Source organism: Barbus barbus (assembly GCF_936440315.1).
Source record: "Barbus barbus genome assembly, chromosome: 42".
Taxonomy (NCBI): domain Eukaryota; kingdom Metazoa; phylum Chordata; class Actinopteri; order Cypriniformes; family Cyprinidae; genus Barbus; species Barbus barbus.
This window is the reverse complement of record NC_136720.1, coordinates 12256462-12268958: the sequence shown is the minus strand read 5'-3', so window position 1 is coordinate 12268958 and position 12497 is coordinate 12256462. Positions and strand designations below refer to the sequence as shown.

The 12497-nt window shown below is 40.5% G+C and overlaps 1 protein-coding gene across 1 annotated transcript in view; it reads left to right on the top strand.

Annotated features, from left to right (window-relative positions):
• The first annotated feature begins 1825 nt into the window (after nt 1–1825).
• LOC306861254 (neuron navigator 3-like) overlaps nt 1826–12497 on the top strand; it is a 155303-nt gene continuing 144631 nt past the window's right edge. The window contains exon 1 of the mRNA XM_079403433.1: nt 1826–2372. Within this exon, the coding sequence (XP_079259559.1) occupies nt 2097–2372 (276 nt within the window). The 5' untranslated portion in view covers nt 1826–2096. The remainder of the gene's footprint in view (nt 2373–12497) is intronic.

The following is a 12497-nucleotide window of genomic DNA, read 5'->3' as shown; positions in this document are numbered from 1 at the left end:
AGCAAATTTACTTAATCACACGCTATGATGCCTGGCCAGGAGGTTTCAGTCTTGAGATGCTGAGTTCCTATTTCCTCTCTTGGGCTGTGGCTTTTGGGTCTTCCATAATTCTCCCCCAACCCGAAAATCTTGAGGTTTCTCCCTGAGACCACCCCTTCCCCCGGTCCTGTTGGAATGCCCTTTTTCCCTGCCACAAGATACTCCACTGTGGCTTTGGAGGCTACCTAGAATGGAGTAACTCTGCTGAGCCCGCATTCAGAAATAGAAATTGAGGCTGTAAATTTAGCTCTTGTCAGGGCTCCTAGTCTCTTCCAAGGAGCATTGCCCATGCCCAATCTCATTAGATGCATTGTTTGTTGTAGGAATTATGGTACTTCAGAGGTACAGGCCACAGTTGTCAACTGTGCCTCACTAGACAAGCCCGAGGGAGCGAACTCTATGATTACCATCATCGCCCTGCGGCATCAACAACAATATTGCTGTCATTCCCATCAACATCCTCATCATGTTTTATGATCTTTGTCCCGCTTAACCAGCTCGCTAAGAGTATGGGCTCTGATGTGGAGAAATGCGGTTGAATGTCTGAACAGCGCACTAGCTATGACCTACCGAGCTCAGATGGAACTGAACCTGGAGGTTGCTCTGCTCCTGTTGACTTTGGCTTCCCCAAGGCAGTTAGCGGCAGATTTTTAGCTCAGCTTCACCGCAGTGCGTTCGGAAAACACAGGTAGCTGGAAGTACGGCGTTCAGCAGTGCTTTTCCAGAGTGGCTAGATGAATTCTGCAAGGAAGACATGAAAATTAAATTCCAGCTTCACTGTTGTGTTGAATCCGACCTCCTGCCTGGAGCGTTCAGTAACATGTGATCCTCTGAGCAAAATCAGGGATGAGGATTTTTGCAAAATCGTTGGATTGCACTCTACAGTAAAATATGATGTTAATGAAGGAGGAACATGTTCATCATCTCATTAAATGCACTTGATTCTAAATATACCAAACAGGCATACACATAGGCTTAGTTTTGTGAGTGTTGAGTCTATCCCTTGAGGTATTAAATAAACTGTAGGTGCTCAGAGTAGGCTTAGGAACTGGACGTTGCAGTGTTAAAGTGTTCCGATGTGGTGGAAATCATTGCTGTTCCTCCACACATCCCTGCTTTTAAACTGAACCAGATGGGCTCTTTCCATATAAAACTTTCACTCCCTTTTAAGTCTCACACCGGGCTATCGGCTGTTAAAAACCATGGTACATGTCATATTTTGCCCACTTAATAAAGTCTTTAATACATCAAGGGCTGCTCATTTTCACACCACAGTTGAAAATCCATGTATGCAGGCATTTTGCCAGGTACAAAAAGATAATTTTAAGATTAAAGATAATATACCTTCTCTAACATCTGTTTGTGTTGGCCATCACATACATACAGACTTACTTTTACTCCAAACAACCCCAAACGTTTCCCCTGTCTTTGGAGTGTTCTTTTAGCACTCGTTCTTTCATCACAGCATTCAGTTGTTCCAGCTGCAGCCAGTGTGAGGTGTCTGTGTCCACTAATCTGAGCTGGGTTACCGAGAGACTGTTTTGACAGTTGCAGTTGGAGTGTGACGCGCTGCTGTGGAATGTTCTTCAAATGACACAGGAGGAACCAGAGAGTTAGATCCATGTGTGTGCTTGTGAGAGAGACTCAGGTCTGGGTAATCAGGCAGTGAGGAGAGCAGAGTGGTGGTTACCTTCCAGAGAAGTTCACGCCCCCGAGAGCTGTTTGGTTTTGTAGTGGTGCTCTGTCAGAGGAGGAGTGGAAAAGAGAGAGGAGGAGGGGAGAATGTGTAGTGGAGGAGCCTTCTCAGTTACTGAGAGCAGCACACGCTGTCGGCAAAAGAATGAGCGTGTCCGCGCTCTCTCCCGCTAGCAGCACTCTCTAAGAGACCATTCGCCCCCCTCCCACCTCTTACAGTCCCTGCCAGACGTCAAGAGCAGACACAGGGTTCTTGTCTCTCTCGCTCTCTCTCTCTCTCTTGTGGGAGAAAGCCACGAGAGACAACTCCTCCACTTTTTCCCTCTCCTTATTTCTCTCTGCGACTTGCGCTCTGAGGGACTATGCCGGTAGTTGGCGTTGCATCGAAACTCCGGCAGCCGGCTGTGGTGTCCAAACCCATCCACACTGCACTGCCCATCCCCAACCCTGGGAGAAGCAACATGGCACATGGACTGACACCCAGGAGCTCGGAGCTCAGAGTCACGGAATCTTCTATGCTCTCCTGTCAGCTGTCATTCAAGACGGAGATCCATGATAGGAGGTCAAGCTTGGTCCCAGCTCCGGCCACAACTTTGGCACGTAGCAGCAGAGAGGCAGAGGAGAGCAAGATCTGCAAGGTCAGTGAGACTGATGATGGTTTTTAAAATGTGCTGTGTTTGGGTTGGTGTTTAGAGCAGGTACTGATTCGCTCTACAGGTGGCACTCATGTTGTCTCAAGCTGGAAACGGTTCTTGTGTAATTATGATTTCATGCATGTTTGGAAATAGACCAACTAGATGCCTGGTGGACCACTGCAAAATTTTTGCAGGTGCCATAGATCTGTCATGTCCAGAAATTTGTATTCAGTTAAGCTGTAGTGCATATGTATGAATTTTGATTTATTTATTTCCAATCATGAATCCTCATTTCAAATGAAGAAAAAACTAATTTTTTTTTTTTTTTTTTAACCACAGAATAAAGTAAGTCATACAACATGAGAGTGACGTAATAATGACAGAATTTTACTTTTTGACTAAACTATCCCTTTAATATGTGCAGGAAAACTCACACTCCTGAATTGTGTACTGTTTGAGCATGGCTAGTTTATCATTACAAACCATGTCATTCATGTGGCTGATTCTTCCAGTTTGCGAGTGAGCTGCTGTAGTAGTTTTGCTGAGGCTATTAAGATCTCTATCTGTGAAATGAAGCATGAGGAAAGTTTTAGGGGGGTGTTTGCGGGGGAGATTTGGGCCACCTGAGAAACCCTTGTGTGTAGTGGAGCAGTGCAGAACACTAACTCCCTATCCCCCACGTGTGGTGCTCCGTTACAGATAGATGGCTGGTGTTTCCCCTCTGCTCTACTGCTCATTTCTCAGGCATCACTATAGTAAAAAAGCACAGTTGCTAGTCAATGATAGACACATATGGATTGCCCTGAACTCTTTCCCATTCTAAACAAAAGCATGCCAAGATTTCTGAAAGCAATTTTCATACATTTGGCTGCAAACCAGTGTGGAGACAGAAGGAAGGCGGGGTGCTTTTGAGTGAAGGAAGTGAGAATCTTTCAAAAATCCCGCCAAGCAGATTCATTTGAGGTTTTGCTAGACCCGCCTGTCAAAACTGGAGGAAAAAATAGACTGTAGGGAAAAGACTTTCCTATTTAGTAAGCTCATCCTGACCGTTGTATCATTTGTGACCTCCTTAGTTTTCCTCCTTCATTTTCAAATCCTAAGAGTCTGGATTTTCTTGTAACCTGCAGGAAGTGTGTGCTAACTTCAAAGCAGGGTCATGGTTGACTAAGCAGGGTTTCTGGTGCAGCGGTCACACGCATATTCAGGATTGCTGCAGGGCAGCGGGGCCAAGAAAGAGGGGAAGTGTGTTTTATTATTAACTCACTGCTCTGTGACCTAAGACACTGTTCACTCAAGTGTCATGCCCTTTAGTGAGAAGAAAGACTAGACTTGTCTTTTCACTTTAGTTTGCTGTTAAAAATGCAGTGGGAATATTAAGACCGGTCATAAAGCTCAACTGAGCAAGCACTATATTTGAATATTAATAATGTTATTGTATATCATGTGACTGATTTTTTAAAAATGTTTTTCTGTCTCCCTAACTAAAGAAATGTCCCACCTGTCCCTTCCTGACTGATCACAGAGGAACAATTAGTCCTAATGTGGGCTTGTCCGCTCAGGTCTTTCAACTGTCTTTGAAAGGGCTGAAGAGCCTGAGGCAGTACTTACTTTCTCCTGACAGTCTAGTTTTGGTGGGTCTAGTGAAAATCATAATGCAATGGCATGTCAGAGTGCATTCATTCAGTAGATGTGGATTTGTTTATACCCACATGCCTGTTTGGACATGTTTGTATTCATTCCCACAGAGGGCAGCATGTTCACCTTGTTTGGTGTTGACACAGGCTTTATACGGCTGCAGTTTGATTTGAATCGTGTGGCGGGACAGCAAACTCATGACAAACTTTGCATTCAACTTTGCATACATCAGTCTACCGCACAGCTGGCGGTGTTGTGATCTGCCTGTGCAATTTATCAAGTTTCCAAACAAACAAAAGCTCTACAGAGCAAGATTTAAAGTAAACCCATGGAACAACTTAACGGCTAATGTGTGGACAGACTGCGATGTGCTGTAGAAGCACTTTTGGATGCCTGTAGGAGAAGCCATCCACAGGAGTCTGTGTAGTTTACAGTATGCAAGGGCCTCATCTCATGATAGTGTTAGAGAGTGTAAAAAATGACGGTTGTGTAAGTGCAATATCCCGTAGTAAACAGAGGAAATATGTGGTTGGTCTGGTTGGTGAACTGATTATAGCTGACTCTGTACACTTTATACACCTGAGAACAAGGGCAGTGAGGTTGAGGTGTTGGAGAATGTGTGTCTGTGGAAGGCTTGGTGAGAGAAAATACATGAGAACAAAAAGAAGGAAACAACAGGGTATTTTAATTAACTGTCTTCTGTGTCTGGGAAATAAGAATAAGGAAATATATATATTTTTTTATTTAAACCTACTTCTGTTAACCCCTACACAAATCTAATACAGTAAATGAAAATCAGAACAGTACTCTAATTCAGCGTCTGTTGCTCTGCATTCCGCGCACTTGACTTAAAACTGAATTGAAAATGGAATAACTCCACAGGGTGCAGTTCACTGTTATACAAGCCTAAAATTGGCACATGAAGAATTCTCTTCCTGTTCAGAGTGAACACTTTGTGTTGTGTTTAGATTATCAAATAAAACAGCTGTTGATATAGATCCAAAAATAATGATCCAGAAATGTTTTGTTGAGATAAATCCATCTGTTATATTTTATTACTCATATTTATTGCATTATTTATTATCCCAACAGCTTTTTGAAAATCCTCCTTTGAGTGCTTGGCTTTGAATGCATATGAGGTGGTGGAGACAGTATTTTATACTGCATGTGGAAACTGAGGTTTGTCTGAGATGTTGTTCTAGCATCCAGTGTAGAAGTATGACAGCAAAATCCCATTCTAAGAACACGCGTCTTTCGCCCTGTGCAAATCTTCCATTTGCTTTGCCATCTTACATATTTCTTTAATGTGTTTTGTTGCGCTCTATGAATTGTCTTTTGTATTAAAGTTATGTGAAATCCCCCAGATGCTCTTAACTCTCAAAACTGGATTGTCAACAACAGGATGCAATTCGGCTGCTGTATTTACACCTCTCATTTTTGTTGACAGTTTAACTGTCCAGTGAAAAGCAGCTTCCTTTAAACTCATATCTCGCGGTTGCTCATTTTTAGTATACATTTTCTAAGGGGAATACAGTAGTTCAAAACCTGTATGACTTTCTGTCTTATCTGGAACAAAAGAAGGATATTTTGAAGAATATTCCACTTGTTTTTGACTTTATATATACAAAAATAATTGGGTCAACAAAATCCTTTAACTTTTTTTTTACAGTAATTTCTCCCTTGTAATATATTGAGGCTTGTTGTCATTTCATCCTGTTACATATTCTTACACAGATACACACATGTGTGAGATTAAGAAGTCAGGGAATGTAAACAGGCCACTGACGGCTCACAGTGTGTTAGAAGGGGAGGCAGGGGAATGTTGAGAGTGCAAGGGGACAGTGCCAGCGTTTCCCAGCAGCAGAGGTGCTGTCGGTGGTGAAACACTGAGGCTTGAGGTCGGAAGGGGGGGTTCTTCTCTCTGTGTATGTCGCAGCCATGGGTGGTCTGGCGTGCTGCACTCCTTATCTGGAAGAGTGCAGGACACTGAAAACAAGTGATGACGCTCACCCTTAGACAAGCAGAGGTGGAGGCTCAGAACCATTCGACAGCTCAACTTGCATGGAAACAGCTCTCTTAAGAGGTGTGACTTGTAAAAATCTAAATAATCTGATAACTCACTCAAATTCTTTTCCAGTATGCCTAGTCAAGGGTTGAGTGATGTTGTTTATTCAGATAAAATCAGACACATTGATTCACGCTGTTCAGTTTATTCTTAAGGGTTTCCTGCTCCAAGTCATTGATTTTAATAAAAGTGCTCATTCTGACTCCCATGAACAAAAATTAGTCCACCCAAAATATTCTGTCATCATTTACACACCCTCATGTTATTTCCAAACTTTTTCATTCAGATAAGATAAAGCTTTCACGCTTCAAAAAACATGCAGAAGCACCAAAAAAGTATAGCCCTATCCTATAAGTTGACTCTATATTCCAATTTTTCCGAAGCCAATAGACCAAAATAAAAAATGCAAAGTGCAAGTTTATATTTAATTTCTCTGGAAGCCGAATCAGTCTTTAGATAAAACAGGAAGAAAAATTGGTGAGAAAAACAGCATGCAACCTACACGAAAGATCTTGCCAGGGCAATTTTTACAGGGGTGAGCAGTCCAGAGACCAAGAACATACTGTGCACACAACTCAATTTGAAAGAAAAAAATTACATCTAATAACATTTAACGATCTGGCAGATGTCATTTTGTTTCCCTCGGTTCAGCTGAGGACTTTATCACCAGTATCATTAAATGGCCGAGCCCCCCTGCCATATAGATATTCTTGAATGGTGTTTATTGATGCGGCACTGCAGAGCTGCAGACTTTCTTACTGATTTGCACAGTGCAGCCCATGGGCGGAAGTTACCTACATGCTTTCAGGCAACTGCTCACAAACACCAAACCATATCCACAAACACAGTACCTCAAGGCATTGTTCTAGTTCAAAGGTATGGCAATTGAATCATCAGAGAGAGGGACACAAACTCTATACACTTCCACTTTTGTGTTGTGTAATGTCATAAAAATACACAAAGAACAAACCACCTAGTGCAGGCAAACTTACCTAGTTATCTAATGACATACCAGAGACTAGTGGTTCTCAACCAGGGGGCCGGGGCCCACTAGCGGGCCTCATCAGACTTCCAAGGGGGTCTCAAGATGAATTAAAATTATTTGAAATAAGGCAAAACAAGCATTAAAATTAGCTAAAAAACTAAAAATCAAGACCTTTCTTATTTTAATTCAATTTTCTGCTTATGAAATTTTGAGTAAAATATATATTTTTTTAATCCTTATCAAATAAATAATGAACACATATCGACAAGTGTTGAATATTGTTGTGGAACCTGCATTTTTAGAATGAATGAATAAATGAATTAATAAATCAGTAAATAATACAAAAATATGCATATAAGCCCAAAAAGTCTTTATTTTGAATGAAATTATCTCTAAAATAATTTACTTTATTTATGAATCATTCTAGCTTTGAAAACATGGTTTTTGTCAACTTCTAGGGATAATTTTGCCCAAAGTGTGTGTAAGCAAACCCGTGAACACACACATTCAAGTGGCTAGTCTATTACCTTTCACTTCCAGGCTTCTAGTTTAATCTTTCTGTTCTTTCACTCCCTTTCCTTCATTGCTCTAATCAGCTGCATTTGTCATTTGTTACATAAACTTCTCTCATTTTCCTGGAGCATTCACTTCATTCCAGACCTCTGCTCTCCTTTACTCATTCTCACAGTTTGCGCACACTCTCCCTCTCTCCCTCTCTCTCTCTCTCTCTCTCTCTCTTTCTCTCACTGATGTTGTGCTGATAGAGGGATGGAGGCAGTGCACACACCTGGCACTGTCTGTATAACTGGCTCTGATACACGCCACGAGCCCAATGCCGCACACAGAGGTCACACATACACACACACACACACAAACACACACACAAAGTCTTTCTCTTGGCTCGGCACAAAGGAGGAACATCTGTGAAACCAAAGCATGGGGTTCATTAGCAATCAGCAGGGACTGGGACAGAGCGGACATCTCAGCATGTCGTTCATACGCACCAGGAAAGGACAGGAGGGATGCGCATGGCTACATATTTTCATGATCGACTAGTCGTTAGCTTGTCTGAACAACTACTAGATTAGCTGGTCTTGGGTAACCCTGTTTGTTCATGTTAGTTTAGGGTTGTGTTTACTAGTCTCATTTTCTACTAAAACAACTAGTTGACTCATTCTTAAAGTAGAGGAGAGGTAAACAGTAAGAGTTCAGTTAGTCAGCCCCTCTGTGAGTCAGACTGCGTAATTACATTGTGACCTGCTGCAGAATCATGGGATTTCCTGCCCCATGGGCAAAAGTCCAAAAGGTTTCAGTGGAGTGTTTGTGCACTGACATGCGTGAATGTTTAGAGGTTATTGGACACTTGAGGAAACTTTTGCTGTGGCTACTGTTTAACTGCTTTTCTTTTCAAAATGTCACATGCATCTTCAAATATTACAAGATCCCAGAAACCATCTTGCAGTCTGACTGAATCTTTAATACAGTACCGTTTAAAAGTTTGGGGTCAGTAAGATAACTAATTTTGAACAGATTCAGAACTGCCAAGCGAATTACTCACATTTTAAAACGTACTTAGGGTCACTGAAACACTTTGAGGTGATAATTTTGTTGTGATAAAGTTTTAAAGTTTCAATGACATTTGCAGTTGTTCAACCCAGTACTGCATTTGGTTAAATGATTTAATGTGTTTTCCCAGTTGACCGCGACAAATGAACTGTGAAGTACATAGACAGGCTCTGAACTCAGTGCGTGTGTGTGTGTGTGTCCTGTCACACCAGCCAACATACAATAAAATTAAAAAAAGTTGTGCCAGCAGAAACCAATTAGATCAGATAAGCGATTTAATTTTGAGAGATGGTTCAGATTTATTTTCTCAGCGCAAATATTTTTAGTTTTTATTCTAGCAATTTCGTTTTGTAATGCAAGTGGCAATTTACTCAGCCTTTAATAAACCTTAGCTTTATATTTACCTTTGTAGTCAGTTTAATCATTAATCATTTCTGAAAACTGATCCTCATATCCTGCCTCACCAACTTGCCCCTGCAGACCAGGGGTTAAATATTTCCTGTCATTCAAAGGGTGTTAATATTACTTTGGAAAGGTGTTAAGGTCTCATTAACGGTGTTTAAAACTGAAGTACACGCTTATAGACAACAAAACTGTTCAGGTCAAGACCAGGGTGACCAGGCATGACAGGGTCTGGCTTTTACCTCATACTTTGACTCTCTTTCTTTCTCTCTCTCTTTCTCTTACCACACAAACTCTTCTCTGTGCTTCCTTGACGAATAACAGAGCCTCCTAATCTCATAATTATGGAGTAATCTTCTTAATAGCATAATGCTTCGAAACTTTACTTGGTACTGAGTCTATATATGTAGAGGGAGAGAGAGGGAACTATTGTCCTCCAAATGGTTCATGCATGGTTTAGGTCAGCCATTAACACAGTGGTTGATGTTTGATGGGCCTTGAATATCCAAAACAAATGTGCAAACAAATATTCTCTCATAATGATCTAGTGAGAAGGGGTGGTTCTTTGCAGCCTCATTGTCTCTATTATCCTGGTCTCGATTAGCTTGTGCACCTTCGCACACACTTCCATTTGACGCTGTCTGGGGAGGTATGTTGGTTTATGACTATAGTAGCATTTACATCATAATGGCACAATATTCTGTTTTTCAAAGTGTTTCAAAATCACATTCTGTTAAGCTTAGACTATTGTGGTGTATTGCCTTCTGTCCATTTACCTGGCAACTTCTGGAAAAGTTATTGTCTCTTCATTTAAAAGGCTGAAGAATTTTCATGCTATGTTGAGGCACAAATTAATACACGATACAATATAACTCTCACCTATTAAAGTGCTAGTTCACCCAAAAATGATAAGGTCCATGTCATTCCAAATCTGTTTGACTCTTTCTTTTGTAAAAAAAAAATAAAATAATAATAATAATAATAAATAATAAAAATAAATAAATAAAATTAAAAAATATATTTTTAAGAATGTTTCAACCAGTTTTGTCCAACTATATATTGTGTTTTTCAGAACGAAGAAAATCATACAGGTTTGGAAGAGTGTAAATTTTGCATAATTTATATTATATTGGAGCATGTATTATTATTTTAAATTAGCTTTATTTTTATATTAATTTTAGTTTTAGTTTGTTGTAGTAATTTTGTTGTGCTTTTGTCATTTCAATTTTTTTATATTTATATTTAGTGTTAATTTGTTTACATTTTTTAGTTATTTTAGCACTTCAGCTTAAACTTATTGACTGCAGTTAGTTGCCAAGAAAACATTAATTCAATCTTTAATTCATTCATTTATTTATTTATTTATTTTTAGTAGTTAATACAGGTTTGGAACAACATGAGTGCAAGAAAATTACAACATAATTTTCACCATCCCTTTAAGAAGCCTAATGGGTACACCAGCACACCAGCACACAAGCACCAGTACCAGTACATCAGCATCTAAAACACAACCCATTATGCTAGTCTTTTTTGCAAGGCTAGTTCAGTTGAATTGGCACTGCGCGCTGAAGGGGTAATGTGTGTTTGGCTCACACCCCTGCTTACCTTCAAAGGAGATGTGCATGAGGAAGACTTACTGCATTGGAAGCAGATGGAAGCACCTACTGCAGATTTTTAAAGCTTTAATCGGCCCACATCTACCTGTTTCCTCTCTCTCGCTCATGCTTTATTGTAACTTCATAAAGGAGCAGCTGAGAGAAGAAGGGAAAGGACAAATAGGACTGGGTAAGGGAAGAGAGGAAACAGGATGAGTAGCTAGGCAGATGAAGAGGTCTGCTTGGCTTTCATGGATCACAGCCCTCCTTTCTGTGTAGTCAAAGTGAGCCAATATTACAGTAATCTGGAGTAAATTCAGTTTAATTAAAACACAGAGTTTTAAAAGGCAACTTTAGATTAAGAGCATATTGTATAGGGTGGGAGTGTGCCATGCTTTGTGTCCTTTGATCTCATACATGCACACACATATGCCAGACATACACCCATAGCACTGGCACAGAGTCTCCAAGTGGGCCGTTCTGCTGATGCATATAGCCAAGGCGTGCTCTGATATTCATTTTCCCAGGTTGACAGGAGCTATTAGTCATACGAAGGATGGCTAAGTTTCATCGCTACAGGCTAAAGAGCACCACATTGAGAAAACGCCAGCCCCTGCTGTGCTGCTATGTATCTGTGTGTGTACTTCAAAACTGCAACAGCCTTGGAACTACTTGCCAGCAATTTTTGCTTTTCTGTTAAATTGTTCATAGGTGTGGCAGCATGTGACAGCTCTTATTTACTGGGCAAAAGATAATCCTTGCACTTGCTGCCTTAGGGGCCGAAGCCTGTTTTGCTGAGAGTTGCATAAAAACAGGATGCTGGAGTGCAGCGTTACAGATGTGTAGAAAGAAAGATGGGGTAAAAAGAAAAGAGGGAGGGAGACGGGGAAAGGAAGAGAAAGATATTGCACCATCTCGACAGAAAGGGGACCTTTGGGTGAATTAGTGTTCTACCCCATGGTTGAAGGTCTCTTTTTATATGATTTTACAGGACTCAGCAGTAACTCTGTGAGAAAGTGTGAGAGTTTTTTGCTGCATTGCCAATGAAAAGTTCATCCATTTTTTGATGCCATGTAAACTGATATTTTCTGCAGTGTGTTCTGAACTGATGTTGCAAGTTCTACCGATTCAACAAGTTGATGTTGTCTTAGCTGACTGGCATACATATGTCAGTCCTCTGTCGTGTGTGTCTTGTGTTCCCGCCTCATGCTTCCTTATTTGGTTTGTTTCCTGTCCTTGTTAAGTGTGATTATCAAGTCACCTTTATTTATATAGCGCTTTTTACAATGCAAATTGTGTCAAAGCACTGCACAATATCAAAAAAGGAAAATAATGTGTCAATAAGTTTAAATAGTGTTTTGCAATCAGGTCGACGATATCGCTGGAAATGAAGCGTCCCCAACTAAGCAAGCCAGAGGCGACAGCGGCAAGGAACCAAAACTCCATCGGTGACAGAATGGAGAAAAAACGATTATCAGTTAATCCTTGTCCAGCTGTGTTTGTCTAATTATCTATGATTATCCTTTGTATTTATAGTTCTGTCTGTTCAGTTAGTTTTCGTCTGGTCTACTCGTTACTCCCCGGTGTTCCAGTCTGTCTCAGCCTTGCCTTGCCCTGCCTTGTTTGAAGACAGTTATATTTTGAGTTTTATCCTCGTCTACATGTTCCTCGTCCTTCCCTGCTGTGTGCACCGTGACAGAATAAATGTAGTTATTTATTATTTTTTTTAGTTTGCAAAAATGACTTGTGATAATATTGAAACCATCAGTAAGTGTTTATGAACTTAAGGAGTTACATTATAGCTGTATAATTTGCAGCTTGTTGTAAGTTTTCTTAATCAAAGAAATCAAAAAGATTTTTTTTTACTTCTTAAAAAGATT